General features: G+C 38.5%; 1 protein-coding gene across 1 annotated transcript in view; it reads left to right on the top strand.

The window, feature by feature from the left end:
• LOC129242148 (protein TANC2) overlaps positions 1-21,169 on the top strand; it is a 78,712-nt gene that overhangs the window by 49,774 nt on the left and 7,769 nt on the right. The window contains exon 4 of the mRNA XM_054878711.1: positions 19,982-20,456. Within this exon, the coding sequence (XP_054734686.1) occupies positions 19,982-20,456 (475 nt within the window). The remainder of the gene's footprint in view (positions 1-19,981; positions 20,457-21,169) is intronic.

The raw sequence follows: 21,169 nt of genomic DNA, 5'->3' as shown, positions 1-21,169 counted from the left end.
TTTTTTTGTTAGGACTGTTATAAGCTTACATGGCAAATTTCAGCGTGATATGTCACATAGTTTGTTTTCTGTGGTACTGTAAACAAGTCAAGCTCGAGTGTGGAAAATTTTGAGTTGTGACCCTTTTGTATTTAGGGTGCGATATATTCACCATAGGGATGTCATGTCGTATACGTAACATTATTAATATCTGCATAGAGACGCCTTTTGCATTACATTAGCTGCCTTCGATTCCCTGCTTTACTGCTCGTCAAGCGAAAAATCTGGGCGCTTGTAAAAGCATCAACAGCTTAACTTGGTGTTTAGCCTCTTAGCTCAGAAGCGAAATGCTTAGACCAGTGTTTTTAAATATAAGTAGGAATATTTAACGGATTTTGTTTATTCTTACCAAATTTAATTGCATATTTTTAACTTGTATAATTTTAAATGTATTTTGTATCGTTTAATGACATGAAGGTTTTGCTAGTGAAGGCCTCCAGTAAAATTCTTACAAATTAGTTTTTTTTATTATTACAAACATAGATACAATATAAAATACATACATACACTGTTTGTTGACACTGCAACTAGTTACACATAAATTAACGAGCAGTACAATTTTAGTAGCATAAAGAGAACTTTGTGAAGAGATTTTCATAGTCCCTTCCTTAAGATAACAGCCATCATGTGGTTTGATTCGATGGAGTCGTCGGGTTAGGCCTGAGGTGTTGAGGAGTTTGTTAGCTTCCTCATTCACGTGCCTTTGAAGCCTGAGGGAGTGGGCTTCTGCTTGTTTTTTAATTTCTTCAGCGACTTTAGGAATCTTGAGGTCTCGATGAATATCTTTATTGCAAACAAGCCAAGGTGAGTTGAGAATATCTCGAAGGATTTTATTCTGGAGTCGTTGAAGTATATTTATATTACTTTGACTGGCGCAACCCCATAGTTGCGTGCCATAGGACCACACAGGCTTAATAATTTGTTTATATTATAGATATTTTGTTAGATCTGGATAGTCGTAATCCTCATTTTTATTACCTTCAGATGGATTTCATGCCGTTAAAGTTTTATATGCTCCTTCCATCTAAGCTTAGCATCGAGCGTTATGTCAAGGTATTTTGCAGTGTTTGCATGTGGAATTGCGGCACCTAGCAGTATTATTGGATACTGATTCACTTTTTTGTTGGTGAAGTTTACATGAACTGACTTGGCATTGTTAAATTTTATGCGCCAAGTCTTCGTTCATTCTTTAATAGCTTTCGTTGTAATTTCAATTTTTTTTTTTTTTTGAAAGATTTCTTGAAGTTAAGGTCAAAATGGTCCTCTCATGTGCTAATGGGTTAAACAATTCTACGAAAATATTTCCTGTGAAATTTTACTGCATATATATGTAAATATGAGCTATCGTTTAATTGGGTTTAAAAAAACCGGCTCCGAGTATCAAAAATGTAGTACCATAAATGAGCTGTTTCACGCTTTTGGGCATAGCAAATAGTCTCCTTCTCTCAAGCAGCAGCCGCTTTTTTGTAGTGGTAACTGCTGCCAATAGCAACAATTTCCATCTCTATGCCATTTACCATTTTTTGTTTCCGCTGTTCTATTATTCTTCTGTCGAGATAGAGAAATTACTGATATAGAGAATTTGGTATATCTACCTAGCACCACCACTTTTATCGACTGTTAGTTTGTAGTAAGTCATCGATAGCTTCTTCCATGTTGACTGATTCTACGCATGTTTTACAGGCAGAAGTATTCACTACCAACGAAAGCTGCTACCTTTTGGAGCGCAGTAAGCCACGGTACGTCCAAGACCAGCGTATCGCTATTATTTTTTTTTTTTCTTTTTTAGATAGGCAAACTGATGTTGTTGTTGTTTCTGTTGTAGCAGTATACTTAACGCTGCCAGTGTAGTGTATATAACCGGTCATCTTCGTCTAGCTCACCTAGCGGTAGGCCCAGGAAACTTGCTGTTTCGACAGGTTGGGTCCGCAGGTAGAGGGGTGTTAGATGAGTGAGTTTGATGGGGCGGGTGAAAAGGTGGTTTGTGTTGTGCGAGGTGCCTTCACATGCTGAACACATGTTTAGTATATCAGGGTTAATTCTGGATAGGTAGGAGTTTAATTTGCTGCAGTATTCAGAACGTAAATGTGTCAAGGTTACGCAAGTCCCTCGGGGTAGCTGGAGCTCTTCATCTGCTATGGGCTCTTCATCTGCTATGGCTAGTTGGACACCAATTACGGCATTCGGTGGTCGGGAGCTTAAGAAGTTGGTAAATGTCTCCCGATTAATGTCGTTAATTGTCTGTCTAAAACTGTAGTTCCAGTAGTTGTTGATTTATTTTATCCTGTCAGACTGATATTTTTGCTTGGTGTCTGCCACCACCAAATCGAGGGTGGTAAAGCATCTCAAAGCCCTTTTGATTAGTTTTTGCAGTCAGCTTTTGGCAGACTTTATTTGGATTCGTGGCCACTGTAGGATCGCATCAAACGAAGTCGGCGATTAGCAGGCGTGAGAGTGTTTCACGATGACCACAAGCGAGGATTAGACCGCAGTCTCAACATAGGTTAGGTTAGGCTCAAGCGGTTGTCCTATGAGACTCACTAAGGCTCATAGCCCATTGTGATGCGCGTGGAGAGCTTGTCCCTCTCTCTCCTAAAACCAGTGTGTGATTTTCAAAAATTTTAGAATATCTCTGATTTCTGCAGAACTGAGATCTTCCAACTCATTAAAAAAATGTTTACCTAGTGTAGTAAACCTGCGTCTGGATAGAGCAGGACAATGGCACACTAGGTGCGAGATTGTCTCTTTCTCGTCAGTCTCAATATAATTGATAAAGAGAACTAATTACGTCCAACATAGTCAGTAATCCTATGAAGTATTCTCCAGAGAACATCCAGCATCTTAGTGAAGCGAAAGACATGATATTAGGAGACTTTCATAGGCGTTCATATTACGTGTATGAGGACGCATGCTGGTAGGCTAATTTGTAATGATTACTGTAGAAGCTGTAGGGGTGAAAATGAGCAGAAGACCTTCTTTGTAGATTTTCAGATTTATTGAGGAAGCAAAGGGTCACTGTTGAAGCATTTGAGTACAATTCGCCACAGAATTTGGCCAACCATAGACCGCACAACATTCCTAATATCATATTAACTTTATCAATTGCGTTGGGCGATTGGTTGGTCAAATGTTTTTTTTTTTTTTCTTATTTTTTTTTTTTTTTTATCCGAAGGGGGAATCTTACATAGATACCGCCAATACAGACGGCATGCACGATTCATACTGATCGCTAAAGGTGCACCTCATTCGGGACCACGCACAGTCAGTATTACTACTAAACTGGACTTGCGAAACAGTACACCTACGTACTAAACCCTAACTCCGACCTCTGTAGCTTTCGTTTTGCCCTGCGGTACCGCCGTTTAAGCATTGCATCGCAGGGCCAAGCTAGCCATTATGGCTCTTCATTTGTATTTCTCTCTCTCTCTCTCTCCGTCTACCCTTCATTACTTCTTTGTCTTCGTTCCTTACTGCGTTCCCATTCCTTTTTCCGCAGTTCCTGTAACGCATTCGCGGACCATTCTTTCATCTTGGCCCACACCAATTTCGACTGCTGCATGTGATCTACAATGTTGCTCGGGGTTATTTTTTCTTTTATGATTTCTTCAATGCACATCCTTTCAGATGCGTATCTCGGGCAGGAGAAGAAGACATGTTCCACGTTCTCACTCCCGTTGCCGCAGAACGAGCAGTCAGCTGCGTCCTCGTGGCCGAGTCTTTGGAGATACTCTCTATAGCATCCATGACCCGTCAGGAACTGTGTGAGATAGTAATCTGTGTCTCCATGTCCTCTCTCAACCCAGGCCTGTACGCTTCTGATAAGTTTATACGTCCATCTCCCTTTTGTCGCTTGGTCCCAGCGATTTTGCCACTCACTTATGCTCCCCCGTCTTTCTTCTTTACGCTCTTCCGCCGTTAATCGCCTGTTTAGGCTTTTAGCTTTGTCGTACACTCTACCCAGTTCAGAGACCATTATATCTGGTGGCATGATACCCGATATGACACATACTGCTTCGAACGACACTGTCCTGAAAGCACAGGCAACTCTAAGGGAAATAAGTCTAAAAACTATTTCCACCTTCTTCGCGTACGTTTTCTGTATCAGGGCTTTACCCCATATGGGTGCTGCATACATGAGTGTAGACTGGGTAACTCTAGCCAAGAGCGCTCTTCTACTCTGAGTGGGACCACCGATGTTGGCCATAATCCTTGACAGTGCCACCGTCACCATGGCTGCCTTTCCGCATGCTTTTTTAATGTGCTCCCTGAAGCTTAGTCGAGCATCGATCATTACACCCAAATATCGTAGTGCCGCCTGCGTTGTGACGTTGAACCCATCAATGTTTAGTGTGGTCGTTTCTAATTTTTTTCTACTCCTAATGAGAACTGCTTCTGTTTTTTGCCCGGCTAGCTGGAGTTTAACCGCCGTTAGCCATTGTTTGACCTTTGTTGTTGCCTCGCTGCAGATACTCTGGATCTGGGGGATTGTTTTGGCGACTATGGTCAACGCAATGTCGTCTGCGTATCCTATTATTTGCACTCCCCTCGGCATTGGGAGTTGCAGTACCCCATCATATAATACATTCCATAGCATCGGGCCCAGTACAGAACCCTGCGGTACTCCGCCCGTCACTGCGTATCTCTTTGGACCTTCATCTGTAATGTACAGAAGTACTCTTTCCGACAGATAACTGTTTATAACCCGTACTAAGTATGCTGGGGTTTTTTTTTCTTCAAGAGCCTTTATAATATGTGGCCAGTATGCCGAGTTGAAGGCGTTCTTAACATCCAGAGTGACAACTGCACAGTATTCTTTGTTACCATGCATCCACCTGTCACCCTCAATAGCCTTACTTGCAATGTTGGTCAAATGTGTGTGTGTATGTGTGTGTGTGTGTGGAATTTTAATATTGTAGTTCCACTATATTTTTTTAACTTTCTCATGACAGTAGAAGCTTATGCCAAAATCAAAGCAGCTTTGAACGAGATAGGCCACTCAAAAAGAAATCGAGGCATTCAGTAGCTGCAGAAAACAGTCGTCAGCAGGTGCGTGCATACATAGTAGCATAGCATAGCAGAGTAGCAAAATTTTCGCGTTGAATTGTAATTGCATGCAGTCAAATAAATTGCAGATGCATGTGTTAAACTAGCTGAGAAGTGCATATCACCAACGCACAGACAACCTAGTCGTACATTGGACAAGTAGTAATTAGCAGTTTCTATGTTCGAAGTTTTTTCTATCATTCAATTTCCGTGCATTTGCCACACCGGCTAGGAAGGAAGATGTTTGCAAGCAACATCCGCTCGTATGCAGATGTTTGAAGTTGACTCTGATTGTCCGCCATTTGACAGCTGCTGGTGCAAGTGGTAGCAACTCTATTTTACTGGCTCATTTATAATTTCAGCTGCTGCTATTGTAGAAAGTCTGCAATATACGTATATATTAATTAATTTAAGTATTAACTACGCCATGGCAGCCACAACAACTCAATCAACATATGTAGTAGTGGGCATTTAAAATGCCACCTCAGGCGACATGCATCTGCATAGCTTTTAATGGCGCTCAATGCAATTATATATAATAGCAGTAAAGCTGGCAACAACAACTATGATGGTAGCAACTCAACGACAGATATGTTGCCATGCACGCTTATATAGGCTGCCACTGATGACACCTTCCAGCCATGTGTACAAACATATGAAGTGTCCATGATTTGTTGGCTCTGGGTTAGAGTAAAAGTAGCGAAGACGTTACCGCCGCCATTCGCAATAACTCGTATTTTTACCGTTCGAATGTTTAAAGAAAATTTTCATGCCGACGGATAGCGACAGCCAAAGCGCATGTCGGCCACTTTCTGTTGCATAGAGATGGAAATTGTTGCTATGGGCACCAGTTATCGCTACAAAAAAGCGGCTGCTTTTCGAGAGAAGGGGACTATTTTCTATGCCCGAAAGCGTGAAACAGCTCATTTGTGGTACTACATTTTTGATACTTAGAGCCGGTTTTTTTAAACCCAATTAGACGTTAGCTGATATTTACACAAGCAAAATTTTATCTTATTTACTTTTTTTTACTTAGCGAGGGTGAAAATTTATAAATAACCGACAAATATCTGCCACTCAAAGAGTTTTTCAATTTTATTCTGCATCGTCATACGGCCGCCGTAGCCGAATGGGTTAGTGCGTGACTATCATTCGGGAGTGCGTACGTTCGAATCTCCGTCCATGAAACAGCGAAATGATGGAAAAAGTTTTCTCTAATAGCGCTTGCCACTCGTCAGACAATTGCATACCTCCGAGTGTATTTCTCTCATAAAAAACCATTTGCTGTTCGGATGCGTCTTAAAACTGTAGTGCCTCCATTTGTGGAACAACATCAAGAAGCATACCACAAGTAGGATGTTCGACCAATTATTTATTTAATTAATTACATTTTCCTCTTGCTTTTGGCATCACCATCGGTACAGCGTTGGGACCACGGTGACGAGGATTCAGAGGGTGGCGACATCGGCGAATTGCAATCCAGCGACTCTCAGTGAATTTGGCAAATCAGCTATTGAATTGATGTAATCAGTGAGCATTTGTTTTAATTTTATTGCTGCATTGCTTTTCAGTTTTATTGTTATTAATGAGCGAAGTTATCGTACAACTCCATACTGCAAAATGCTCTCAAGAGAGTCGCAATCTTGTAATTTATCAGACCTGCAACTCTTCTGTCTCTGAAATGCATCTTAGCAGCCTCTTCTAATTGAGACGATGCGAGCGCTTGCTTATCATCAATTGAGCCTTTTGAAAGTTCAAAGTCATCTTATTGCCGGCTGTGCCATTTGAACCGAGGCTCATTTTATTTATTTTAATCTATATGACCTGGTTCGTTGTTGTTATTCTAACAGAATAAACAATCCCCAGTATGCTGCTGGAGCAACAGCCCTTAGCCGGGTAGAGCCGACTGTCGCTTGTATAGGGTTATTCAATAGGTGCGCTTCAACTTTTTTCCGATAGGGAGGGCGAAAAACACAATATTTTTTATTTTTCGCTTGTCATTTGTAAACTTCATTAGTATACATTTCATCATGGAACGCTACACACTTGAGCAACGATTGCAAATCGTGCAAATTTTTTATGAAAATAATCGTTCTGTTGCTGCTACTTTAAGAGCATTACGGCCATTTTACGGTCCATTCAACAAGCCGTCCCCTTTTGGGGTTCTGTGAAGTCATTGGTCAACAGTAACAAGCCGGCGACGATTTGTGAGCTCAGAGCCAATATTGAACGCGAAATTGCTGAAATTTCGGCCGATTTATGCAAAAGAGTGGTCGAAAATTGGGTTCAACGATTGGACTTCGTAAAACGTGCACGCAGTAGTCATGCAAAAGAAATCGAATTTCATACTTAAATGTATATGTTCAAACTCGTTAATAAGAAAAAATTAGTTAAAAAAGTCAAACCGTTTGTGTTTTATTCAAAAAAGTTGAAAAGTTGAAGCGCTCTTACTGAAAAACCCTATACAATAGTTCCGTCACTTTAGTCATATGCATTTGCTTTCATTTCATCTACTGCAATCACCGTTCGATCGGAGATCTCGTTGTGCTTCAAATGCTTCAGACTTTTTTGTTTCTGTATGTTTTCGTATGAATTCCGGAACTATGCAGAAGGAGCGAGTTCAGCCAACATAGGACCTCAAATCATGCCGCCCTATTAGAGTACATCGTTAGAAGAATGAAGTGGTGCCGTTCAGCCCACAGGCAAAATTCCACACTACAGATTTATGCGATTTTCTAACTCTATATCTGTCATATTGACTAAGAATATGAGCCCCTCATGGAGAATTTCGCTTTTCGTGTGTACGGATATATGATAGGTCTTGAGATGCACCAAGAACCTTAACACCACAAAGACTATGTAGTATCGTTTGTTTAAATTTCGAAGACACTGATGACTTCTGTAAAGGTATTTGTTTTTAGAAAACGCTCCGATTCTGCTTCCTGACAATATGTGTGCGGTATGACGATATGCGGAGCCAATGACCTCTCGGTGTTCTTTCGCCTCGCCAAGATTCTTGGTTTTTTCTAGAATTATTATAGTTTTATCTGAAACTTTATCGTTAAATAAAGGTACTCGAAAGTTTTATCAACTATTATTTTCGAGCAATTTCAAAATACAAAAAAATTTACCTGGGTTAGATACTGAAACCATAGACGGTCCTTCGCCTATGGTCTCTTCACTCACTATCAAATGTCGCGTCGTACAATTCATTTTAATGGCAAGAAAAATTTAATCCATTCTTAATTCATGACGTACTAAATACTTAGTAAAGCCGATGGACTCTGCCAACGAAACTGTGCCAAGACTCTATTCACCATCGAAATGATAGTCCAAAAATCTGAAATGCATTCTCCGCAAAGTTAGGCCGTCCTACAAGAAATTTTGATTAGGCTCTTCGTTTCACGTAGCTGCAGTTCCTATAGAAATTAGATCGAACCTCAGCACCATTTTTTCAAATATTCAGGAATTGTTCATTTTTCATCGAGTGATAGCCAATCTGAATATGTTGTAAAGATCTTTGGCTTTCATGTGGTCACATCGAATTGTTCGTAACTGATCTTAGAGCCATTATAGCGGCTGGATTTGATGAAACTAAGACGAGTTTTGTAGCGAAAAAGAAGTCCTCGTGCTTACAGATTTTGTTTCCATACCCTTTCATGCTTGATAGGTGGAATCTCATTAACTTCATAGATGTATCAAAGAGTCGATTTGGCGACTAATTTTTGGTTAAGTTTTCTCCACAACCCAATCCAGTCTACGCTGTCTGAGCGACCATCGATATGCGAACAAGAACTGAAAGAGCTGGGGTGAGAAATTTTGATGCGTCCAAAATATAGTTCTGACATTACCCCCTGAGATTGGTTTTAGTTTCGGTAGATGTAGAGCACGCTTTGAAGAATAAAGTTGCATTCAATGAAGACGTGTGAAATGCAAACAAAGAACGCAGATGCTCTACACACATGGCACAATGATTTCAACTAAAAAATTAGCAAATATGGGTATAGAAATGGCACAAATTTGGTTTAAAAAAAACTCATAAAAAACAAATCTTAACTTTGCTCACAAAAGTGTTTAACTACATCGAACTTTTCAGATTACTCTGGATTTTTCAACAGCAGTCTTTTCTACCAATCCTTTTCTTTATCTCTTTGAATACAACTTCCTACATACTCTTCTTTTCTGAAATCTATCTGCAATGGATTTTTACATTCACAAATTTTCGTTCTTACTATCTAGCCTCCTAAATAACTATGAAGCAAGGTTAGCCTGCCAAAAATAGATTAACGGTTACTAGGTATTATTTTATCAAGAAGTGTGGTTTAGATTTAGATTTATTGGAGGTTTGCACTTCGAACTCCTGGTCTTTTGTGGCCTCTATTTATCACAGTACCTCATCCAGACCCTGTTCTCTTATTAAATTTAAGATAGAGCTGAGTTGGACTGCGCTTATCGGCCTCTCTTCTGGTTGCAATTGACCGAGATATCTCAACCTTCTAGGCGCTAAAGCGCTGCATTCAAGGAGAATGAGCATTGGCCGAGTTGTCTCAAGGAAAAGATGGATTGTAGTCTCCTTAGTTTGGGTTAGATTGCCCTTACATTGCCCCTCGACGACGTAATTTTTTGGTGTTATTTCGATAGGTCTCTTGGGGTTTTTTCATTGCTAGACTTCCCTTAATTGTTTCCGTCCTACATCCAAAATCAATTATTGTAATTTGGCTATAGACATTGACTGCCCTTTATAAAGTCTCAAATCAACGGCAAGTTGAATGCCACAGTTCCATAGATTGTCCGATAAATTCACCCATTTAAACCTGTTTTAATGCTTAGTTCGCTATTAAAGTTTTTTCTTCACACTCTGCGTGCTCGCCACCTCTTTTATGTTCTTAGTCGCTTCTATTTCACCATCAACAGATCGCATCACTAATAATTACCACAACTCAATTAACTTGTCGATCTCACAGCATCTCAAGTGAACTAAGAGAATGATTACATTCGCTCTACTCTGTGTATGTGTGTGTATATATATATATATATCTATCGTTTATATACTTGTATGTATATCTTCATGCATCTTCTCATTCTCCTCATATGATGAAGCGATCGCATTCAATCAATTTAAACTAATCGAGCGATCAATCGAAGTGGCAGACGAATATGCCACAAAGCTCGGTTGTTAGCAAGAGCTTTGTTCAACAACAAATTGTCCGCCTTTCGAACTCCAATTTTTCACTGCTGCCATTGTTGTTATTAGTTTTTTCTTTATCAAGTACATTAATAATAATCAAAATGATTGCATATATCCGTTGTGAGGCGCCTCACTTACTGTTAAACATAACGCTTAAATACGCGGATATACGGCTATAGGTATGTTGCGGCACCTGTATGTTTAGCAGCGGTGTAGCTGAGCTTTACGTTAAGGCAACCAAGCAGCGCAGTGGTCTGTGCAACGGTCGCTAGAGTGATTTGTGTTAATTTTTTCTTTTATTTTTATTAAAGTATTTGCATCCTCTTTTTCTTCTCTATATCCTCTCATAATTTTATATGTTCATATTCATGTGTTTGGAAACGTTAGAAAAATTGCCAATCAGTAAATTTTAATTCTCCACTTGTTGTTGGTAGCGATTAAAATGATTTGCGGTTCATTAGGACTCAAAGCGACGTGTCTCGGCATCGAGTAACAGCTAGGCAGGTAGACACAAAGCGGATGGTTTAGGGACAGGCTGGTACGCGAGGCAATGAGGCAGATAGTTGATATCAGTGAGCAGCTGTTGCGAAGTATAGTGGAGCAAATTTTTATTATATATTCGTATTCGTACTTTATATTTACATATAGTGTACATATTCAGGTGTATCTAATTACATAAAATTCTGAGCATATATCTACCGTAACAAAAGAAGAACAAGGGATAAGAACAGTTATAAATTGTATAAAGATACAGACGTAGATTAAGGTGAAGATGAAAATGAAGTTATATACATAGGATAAGGATAAGGATAAGGATAAGGATAAGGATAAGGATAAGGATAAATATAAATATAAATATAAATATAAATATAAATATAAATATAAATATAAATATAAATATAAATATAAATATAAATATAAATATAAATATAAATATAAATATAAATATAAATATAAATATAAATATAAATATAAATATAAATATAAATATAAATATAAATATAAATATAAATATAAATAAAAATAAAAATAAAGATAAAGCTGATTTTTCGCGGCCGCAAAAGTGTTTTCTAATAGCGGTCGCTCCTCGGCAGGCAACGGCAAACCTCCGAGTGTATTTTGTGCCATGAAAAAGCTCCTCATAAAAAATAATCTGCCGTTCGGAGTCGGCTTAAAACTGTAGGGTCCCTACATTTGTGGAACAACATCAAGACGCACGCCACAAATAGAATAAGGAGCTCGGCTAAACACCCAAAAAAGGTATACCATATAAGGGTGTAATTATACATATGTATACTTACATAAAGCTGCTCTTTTTAACTGTTTTCTAATATTCTAATTGGAGTTGCATTTCCCGTCATTTTAAGAACTTTGCACTTTTGCATTTTCTGCCTATAATTGAATTGCCTATTACCCACTGTGCTATCTATTGCCCATTTGTTTGTGTCAAATCCAATCAGCCGTGCAATCCATCCGTTGTTCCCAACCCACTTGCAACTTGTAGTTTTTACGATTGTTTTTTTTTTTTCGTAAAACGGCCGGTCGGTCTGCGTCGAATATCGTGAATGAAATTGATTTTGGCTTATCAACAACAACGACAACAGAAACACAGCAGTACGTCAAAATTAAGCAGCGTGACACCCAAAACCAACGCAAATCTGAATTGTTGTGCGAATGCCTTTTGATTGAGCTACATATGTATGTATGGATATGCATGAAATGAGTACCGACACAAGTTACCCAGTAAGTATGTGTGTATGTATGTATATAAAGCACAACAAAAGTCACAGACATGCATGCGCTATAGCTCAGCAAACAAGCATGACAACAGTCAAAGACTACAAAAAATAAGGTAAAAAGGCAACAACTATCTTAGTGTGCTCGGTTATAGTCGGATATATACTCGCTCTTTGAGTGCTAGCAACTCGTACCCTCTCGCCTTCATCTCAGTATATGCGCATGTGAGACATTGGCCTGCCCACTGACTGATCGACTAAAGATGATTAAAGTAAAATGATTAGCAACAGGAACAACGAACAGAACACTAGCAGAAAAAGAAAGAGGAAATGTATGGTAAGGTGAATGTGTATGTTGGCAAGAGAAACCTATACACAACACACCTCGGCATAGCACACTTCTCCGTATGTTCTATGTACAGGGTTGGCCATATTAAACTGACCCATGTGATTATTAAAAAAATATGGAAAAAGAAACATTTTTTTGTGTTTCATTGTGAAAAACATTTAATTTAGTTCAAGGAGATTCGTTTACATCACTTTTTGAATATGATATCGCGCAAGTGGTCGCCCTTAGCTCGTATAGCGTAATGTGCCCGTTTTTCGGCGTTTTCCATAGTTTTGGCCAGCGTCTCGGCCGATATGGCGGCTATTTCCCGTCGGATATTGGCCTTAAGTGCGCCTAGTGTCTTTGGCTTGTTGACGTAAACCTTAGATTTCAAATTACAGTAAAAAGTTATAGGGTTACTCAATGGGTCAGTTTAATATGGCCAACCCTGTACTAGCATTTAAGGGGTCCCGATGGTCTAAAGCTCGAAAATTTAGTGTAGTTTCACGATTTTTTTTACAAAAAAAAATGCCACACGATATTTCTATTTTTTATTTAACTTCTTTTACATACAAAAATGAAAAAAAAAAATTAATTTAATAATTTTAAAAATGGCGCTGAAGTTGACCCTCGCGAAAAATTGGACCTGGACGGTGTTGTCCATTTTGACTTTTCTATTTATCTGAAACACAAAAACCAAAAAAAACTATTAAGTGGCGGGGTTTTGAATTTCATACTCTAAACATCGGGTTTTTTCAGTTTTTTAATAAAAAAAATACGAAATAATTAAAATAATATTATGATTCTAGTACAGGCGATAGCCATTGATGTTGTGAACAACAAAATAGAATTTCAGACGATTCGGTTGAATATTTTTTTTTTTTTTTTTGACAACACCAGGCCGAAAAAAGTCTTTTGAGTTTAAAGTTTGAGGTACAGGTGCGCGCGGACCGCTCTCTACCTATTTAACGGGCTGTAGAAGTTATAATATTGGGAATTTTCGCATACAAATTTCACACTATATTCTTAAGATATTAAACTTTCGAAATATCGAAAAAACAAAAAATCGATTTTTTGAAATTTCTAGACCAGCGGGTCCCCTTAACTTGCTCTTACTTTTGTTTTTGTTGTTTCTACCGTCTGGAGGATGTGACTAATCAATGTGTGACGCCTGTTGCCTGTTACCTGTTGCCTTTTCCCTCTCAACTCTTTCACCGTTTGTTTTATCTCTGTCGGTCGTTTACTAGTTATTACCGTTGTTGATGCCACAGACGTTTTCCTGCCATGTGCCATAACCACAGGGAACCTTTATCTGAATTCATATTTGAGAATAGCTTTTGCTTTGTGCACATCTGCATGCAGGCAGAAGTGTGTGTATGTGTTCGTAATTCTAATACAAAGAGGTTATTCGGTGGTTTGTGAGGTACGTAAAGCATTTTCTAATTTGATTAGTTTCGGTCGCGACTTGGCTATTTGTTACTACCCCGTCAGATTCATGCTAAGCTTGTGCCGATAATAATAAATAGCCAGGCTTATGTGAGTTGGTGTGTGTAACCACAAGTGCATTTACAATATTTGTATATTCTTCACTTGATCCAGAGGATGTGTAAATATTTTGTATTGAAGGGAAAAATAACACTTGCGCGTGAAGGTTCGAACCAATCGATGGTGGACTCCAACGAAAGTAATTTTCGACATAGTAAATCAAAGATATTTAGAAAATTATTACATTGTGTTTGGATTTTCACCTGTTTTTTGGCCAAAAGTTTTTATAGTTGATGTTACTTAATTGGGGCCTTATAAGTTCTAAAATGTGTCTTCCGTCTTTTCAAATTCGCTCCCTCTTTTCGAGATAGCAGTATTTGAAAATGGGCCTTACGTCATTTAAAGCTCATTTAGAAACAACCTCAACGGTCGCAACTTTAGAAGTGCAAGGAATTTGAAACAACCTCATCATTTCATAAAAAACGCTTTTCACGCATTAATTTTTTTAGGTTTCGGAAACAGATGAAAGTCACTGGGGGCTGAATCTAGTGAATACGGTGTGGAAGATACAAGAATTCGAACTTTAATTAATGGATTTTAGCCATTCTCAAAATGCTCTTGTGACACAGCCTAGTCCTGATGAAAAATAATTTTTTTCATTTGCAAACTGGTTTTTTTCACGAATTTTTTCCTTCACCTGTTCTAAAAGGTTACAATAATATTCAGAATTTATTGTTTTGCAATAATATAATTCATAATTTATTGAGTTACAGGGTCCAGACGGACTATATGACTCCAAAATGCAATTGTGAGAAAAAATTCCGAACAACAATAGAAGAAGAGTGATGGAAAAGTGGAATAAAACTTAACCCAAATACTCTTAATATATTATATTTAGTGATGCCTCGAAAATGTTAGACGGAGTAGGGGCGGGGATCTATTGCGTAGAGCTAGGCATCAGGCAGCCATTTAAGCTCCCCGACCACTGCAGTATCTTTGAAGCAAAAGTCTTTGATGTAGGTAAGGCTGCGGAAATTGCATGCGCAAAGGCATCAAACAACGCCAAAATAAATGTATGCGTAGACAGCCAAGCGGCGATAAAAGCAATAAACTCATATGATTTTTCATCTAAAAATGCTCTAAAAAGCAGGGAAGCCATTGCCGTAGCCAGACGGTTGCACATCTATTGAGTAGCCGGAAATAAGGGCATTGTAGGAAACGAAATTGTAGATGAGTTTGCCAAGAGCGCTGTTTACATACCATTTGAACAAGAAAACGACATACTGAAACCTTTAAAGGCGATCTACAATGTCGTCGTTGCGGAGATGACAATAGGGATAGATAGCAGGTGGATCAATCTAGCCACTTGCGAAACCGCGAAAATCATGTGCACATAGAATGCAAATAAATCCGACAGATTCGTACTAGCCTTGTCTAGAAAAGAAAGCAGAACTATCATAGGTATGCTGACAAGTCACAATTTGCTAGCGGCACATGCATACAAGATGGGAATTGCAAACAATGATAGCTGCAGATTTTTCAATGAACTGGAAGAGAGGGAAATGCTAGAACACCTTCTATGTTCTTGGCCTGCGTTAGCTACAACCAGATTAAAATGCTTAGGAGCTTTACAATATGAGAAGTTAGAATGCCTCTCGGGGTTAGAGCTTCAGTGTTTACTTAGATTCGCAAAAGATGCAGACTTATTACAAGATGTCTACTACAAAGAAACGTAAGGGTCAAACTCCATCTGGTATCACTAAGGAGGAATAGGTCTATGTGATGGCTTTAAGCTAGCCTGGTCAACCTAACCTGACCGAACAATTTGCAAGTAAGCCACAAATAAAATTCCTTTCGCATCCCAAAAAGTTGAAGCTATCACTTACTTGTCCCATTTCTGGACACGAGCTCGTCTCGGAGCGGAAGAACCCGGTTCAGACCACTCTTTAGCCTCTTGTTTTGATTTACGATCATGAGAATAGGCCCAAGTCTTAACCATAGTGATGAATTGATGCACAAAACGCACTTTGTCTTTTTGAAAACTGCACACAGCTTCCTGAAACCCAATATATATATTAGGGTGGTCCAAAAATGCATGGGAAAAAATTTATATTAAAATTTTTATGCTGCCGCCCCCCATAATGGTAAAGAATGAAAAATAAAAAGACCCGTATTTTTTTTTTTTTTAATCAGACCATATTTAATGGTGCCGCCGGGGCTTTGAAATATCCCATGTATTTTGCATGGGAAAAAAATACTTTTTCGTAGATTTCATGTAAAAACCTGGAAAATGAAAATATTTTAACCGGATACCTCAGTTTCTCTTCATAATTGGTCAGGGAATAACAACCTATTATGAAATAATTAATTTTTTTGTATTAACTATTTTTTATAGAACCCCAAAAAGCCCCCATAAAACGAAAATCTAAGAAAAAATCGAAAAACAATATTTTATATTACTTTTATGAAAATAGTTAATACAAAAAAAATTAATTATTTCATAATTGGTTGTTATTCCCTGACCAATTATGAAGAGAAACTGAGTTATCCGGTTAAAATATATTCATTTTCCAGGTTTTTACATGAAATCTACGAAAAAGTATTTTTTTCCCATGCAAAATACATGGGATATTTCAAAGCCCCGGCGGCACCATTAAATATGGTCTGATTAAAAAAAAAAAAATACGTGTCTTTTTATTTTTCATTCTTTACTATTTTGGGGGGCGGCAGCATACAAATTTTTTTTTGGACCACCCTAATATATATATATATATATAATTGGCGCGTACACCCGTTTTGGGCCGAGCTCCTCCTCGTATTTGTGGTGTGCGTCTTGCTGTTGTTCCACAAATGGAGGGACCTACAATTTAAGCCGACATTTTAAGCAAATCATTTTTTATGAGGAGCTTTTTCATGGCAGAAATACACACGGAGATTTGCCATTGCCTGCCGAGGGGCGACCGCTATTAGAAATTTTTCTATTTTTTTTCTGTTTGTTTTTTAATTTTGGTGTTCTCACCGAGATTCGAACCGACGTTCTCTCTCTGAATTCTGAATGATCGTCGCGCACCAACCCATTCGTGTACGGCGGCCGCCTGAAACCCAATACTTCAGTCAAAATATTGGTCACTCTGCCCAATTAGATGCCTAGGGCTTCTACTAAATCTCTTCCAATCACTTGACGATTTTCTGTATTTTTTATACGATTTTTAGTGTTGTTGCGGTTTTTGGACGTCGTTGACGTGGATCGTCTTCAAGGCTTGTACGTTTAAATTCAGCAACCCTTCTTTCTACTGTACTATACTTTCAGCATTCCGTTGATATTACGCATTTTTTTATATAATAGTAACTACTATGATAGGTTTGTAATAAAAAATTATAATGGAAGACATTCGAAAGCAAAAAATTGGCAAAATCTTCGCTGCCAAAGGGGAGGTCATTCCAGTGGATTTAGTTGAGGAACACAAAGTACAAAGTTACACCACAACTCATTTTATTAAAAACCTGGCATCGAAAAGATGTTGAACTTGTGAATCAGCTGTTTCTTGTTTACCCACGAAACAGATGGCGCTATTGTAGCGATAATTTATAATCGGTGCATGAACTGCGCGCTAAGCCTTCATGACGACATGCACAGAGACGCAGTCAAGGAAACTACAATGAATTTCAAGAGGAGATGAATGTTAAATGTGCTTTATTTTTACTATCCGCTGTGAGTTATTCATTCATTGTTATATTTCGATCATAGAGTGATAGGCGCTTATACTGAACGGTCACTGACTGGCTGTGAGTGATTTTTAATAGCATACATTTTTTTTTATTTTTTTTTTTTTTTGCTTTGATCCTCACGTTCGGATTTTCTTGCGACTTTCAATTTGGCCGCCGTAGTAGAATGGATTTTTGCCTCGGTTCGACGCGACGGCCAGAAAACACCAAATGATATAAAGAGTATTTTCTAGTAGCGCTAGCCCCGCGGCAGGCAGTGGTGAACCTTCGGGTGCGTTTTCAGCATGGAAAAGCTCCTCATAAAAGAGTATCTATTGTCAAGAGGTGGAGCGTCCTCCATTGGTGCAACAACATCAAGACATAAACCACAAATTGATGGAGAAACTGAAGGAAAAAATTGGTGGAAAAGTCCCAGTTAGCAAAAGAAAAAAATCTTCTTCATCAGGACAAACCGCCGTGTCACAAAAGTATTTTGACAGTGGCTAAAATCCACGAATCAAAGTTCGAATTCTTTGATGATCCACACAGTATTCACCAGATTTGGCCCCTAGCGACTTCCATCTATTTCCGAATCTAAAAAAATTCATACGTGGAAAGCGTTTTTCATCAAATGACGAGGTCATAACAGCTGTGGAAACGTATTTTACAGTCCTTCCAGGTTCTCACTTCAGCGATGGAATTCATAAATTGGAATCTAATTGGAACAATTGTATTGATGTTCAGGGAGACTATATTGAATAATAAAAAGTGTATTTCAAACCATAAAATTCTGTTTTTTTTATCAATCCTCAAAACTTATTGAACAACCTAGTATATTAAAAGGCGTCCTATTTGACTACATAACTTAAATTCAAAAAGCTATGGCACAAAATGTACAGAAATTAGTTTAATTGCACTCATGAAAATAACTCCTCTGCAAAGGAATATTTCGTTTATTAATATATTAATTTTTAGTTTCAATTACCATTTAAGGGGTTAAGGGTAGTCAGAGGCCCGAAAAAATGATGATTTTAAATAATTTTTTTTATTGCTAACCAATTGTTTTATTTTACAAAAAAAAAAACATAGCATTAATACATCATATTTCCGCTTGACTTAAGCAAAATTTGAAAAAAAAACATTAATAATTGTAAAAGTTATCGCTGTTTGTGTGGAGCCCGTTTCTCCAGATGTCCCTTGCGGTGATCATCACAAGTCCATGGAGATTCATCTAAAAGCAAGCGGACAAGAGAAATTAGTTTTATTAAAAGATAATATTGTGCTTAATCGAAGCTTCTTTTTCAAAATTAACAATACGGCGACTTCAGGAAATATTTTTCAGATTTTTGAGAAAAAAATCGACAATTAATTGTTCAAAAAAAGCCAAATTTTTGAGAAAAACAAAACTCCTTCGATCAGCCATGACTTTTTTTTGGTTTTCAAAAGCAGTATACATTTTATTGAAATCTACCAAGCGGTTTTTAAGTTACAGTCATCACCAGTTCAAAAAACATAGTTTTGAGAAAAACGCATTTAAAGTTTTGTTATCGGCCGCCGTGGCCGAATGGGTTGGTGCGTGACTACCATTCGGAATTCAGAGAGAGAACGTCGGTTCGAATCTCGGTGAAAGATCAAAAATTAAGAAAAAGTTGTTTCTAATAGCGGTCGCCCCTCGGCAGGCAATGGCAAACCTCCGAGTGTATTTCTGCCATGAAAAAGCTCCTCATATAAAAAGTATCTGCCGTTTGGAGTAGGCTTGAAACTGAAGGTCCCTCCATTTGTGGAAAAACATCAAGACACACACCACAAATAGGAGGAGGAGCTCGGCCAAACACCCAAAACGGGTGTACGCGGCAATTATATATATATATATATATATCGGCTCCGGAGCGCAAACGCCCCCTTTGTTAATTGTTGAATAACTCAAAAATTGTGTATCGAATTCACTTCAAATTTATACGCACCATTTTTTTTTTAAATTCTGACTACCCCAACCCCTTAATTTCGCAATATGCGCGCCTCCGACAAAAACAAACCACATCGCCACCACTGCGGTGCAAAGGTGAAGCTGGGCATGTATGCTTTAGCATAACCACACATCCATGGAGGCATGGCTTCGCACCATTCGTCTTCGTTTTGGATAGAATACTCGCACTAAAACTTTCATCAACGATAACAGACAGGCAGCAAACGTTTGTTGTTGTTGGTTATACTCGTATATTTATTTGCTTGAAATGCTCAACAAGCGGCTAGCAAATTTGATTACGATTTTCTTGTTGGAAAATTTTAGTATTTCTAGAGAGCTTTACATTTCCTTTGAAGACCCCTTCCACACCTGACTTAATGCATATCAGAATTTTTTCATTTATTTATTTGTGTTTTGGAACACAGTTTTTTTTAACTTTTTATATATTTTCTATATATTCACCCCTTTTGTTTTTTTCCTTGTCTTTGCAGCATAACCGGCAGGAGTCCATATCCCCGGAATATCATCGCTATGCCAGCATTGGTAAATTGCCCAAAGCGCTGGCAGCATCGCAGACAACATATACCGTTACAGCGGACATACACCAAACCGGCAATAATAATAACAATACTATTAGCAGCAGCAGCGGTAGCGGCAGTGGCAGCGTCAGCGTTAGCAACAGCAATACCGTCAGCAGCACAGCAAGCAGCAGCAATAACAACGCTCATACTAATATCAACAATATCCATTACAACAACACACCACAGTCTCAGTCTCAGCAACATCAACATCTACAACAGCCACATTATGCCGGCGATGTAATCAATGCATCTTCATTTGCCACACCACCGACACGGCGACGTTTCTTTAATCACAAGAATTTGCGCAGCGCTCTGACCGGACACCGTCGCACCGCATCGAATGGTGGTGGGCCAACAGATGCCGCTGCAGCGATACTCGCCGATGGTAAGTCTCTCCGTACGTCCTAGCAGTTTAACTTCACTACTAGCAACTTGGCAACTCACTCAATTCAAGCACTTTTGCATATTCGCCAAATTTGATGGATTTTCAATGTTGTGCCTATTGGTTTGGGTGTTGAGTAGTGGTTGAGGTGTTGAAGGTGAACATTTAAACGTTTATTTGCCTCCTTTGGTTTGGTCACTTCTAAGCAGCAGTTGCTGGTGAACGGCGAAAGGCTGTTAGTTAGCCAATCGTTGAACTGGCCAACTAACTGTCATTGCCTTTGTCGGTCGCTCCTTTGATTTGTGGCTGTGAAAGTAACCATTACTCGATTACATATTTACTTGTGTAGCAGTACTTGTAAAGTACAAACGCGCGGCTTGTTGACTGCACGTGCAGTTGGGGTCGAGGTCAATGGCTAATGGATAACAAAAAATTTAGAGGTGTCATCGCCGGACTGACCATTTCGTGGTAGTGTAAAGAAAGGCAGAGAAAAAGACTTTAAATATTAGAAAATATTTATGGGTTTGGAGATGGGCAGAGATTCGAAAGTGGGCTGACAAACAATTATTAATATTATATTTAAGTGCATATGTATATATGTATACATACATATATATTTTTTACTGTAAGTGTAAATTTACGAAATTCAATAAGTTTACTGCAAACTTGACATCTTGAAAGTTTATAGCCCAAAGGCAACGTCCATATGAATTTCT

Source organism: Anastrepha obliqua, chromosome 3 (genome assembly GCF_027943255.1).
Source record: "Anastrepha obliqua isolate idAnaObli1 chromosome 3, idAnaObli1_1.0, whole genome shotgun sequence".
Lineage (NCBI taxonomy): Eukaryota > Metazoa > Arthropoda > Insecta > Diptera > Tephritidae > Anastrepha > Anastrepha obliqua.
The sequence above is the reverse complement of the archived record's forward strand: the minus strand, read 5'-3'. Positions and strand labels throughout refer to the sequence as shown.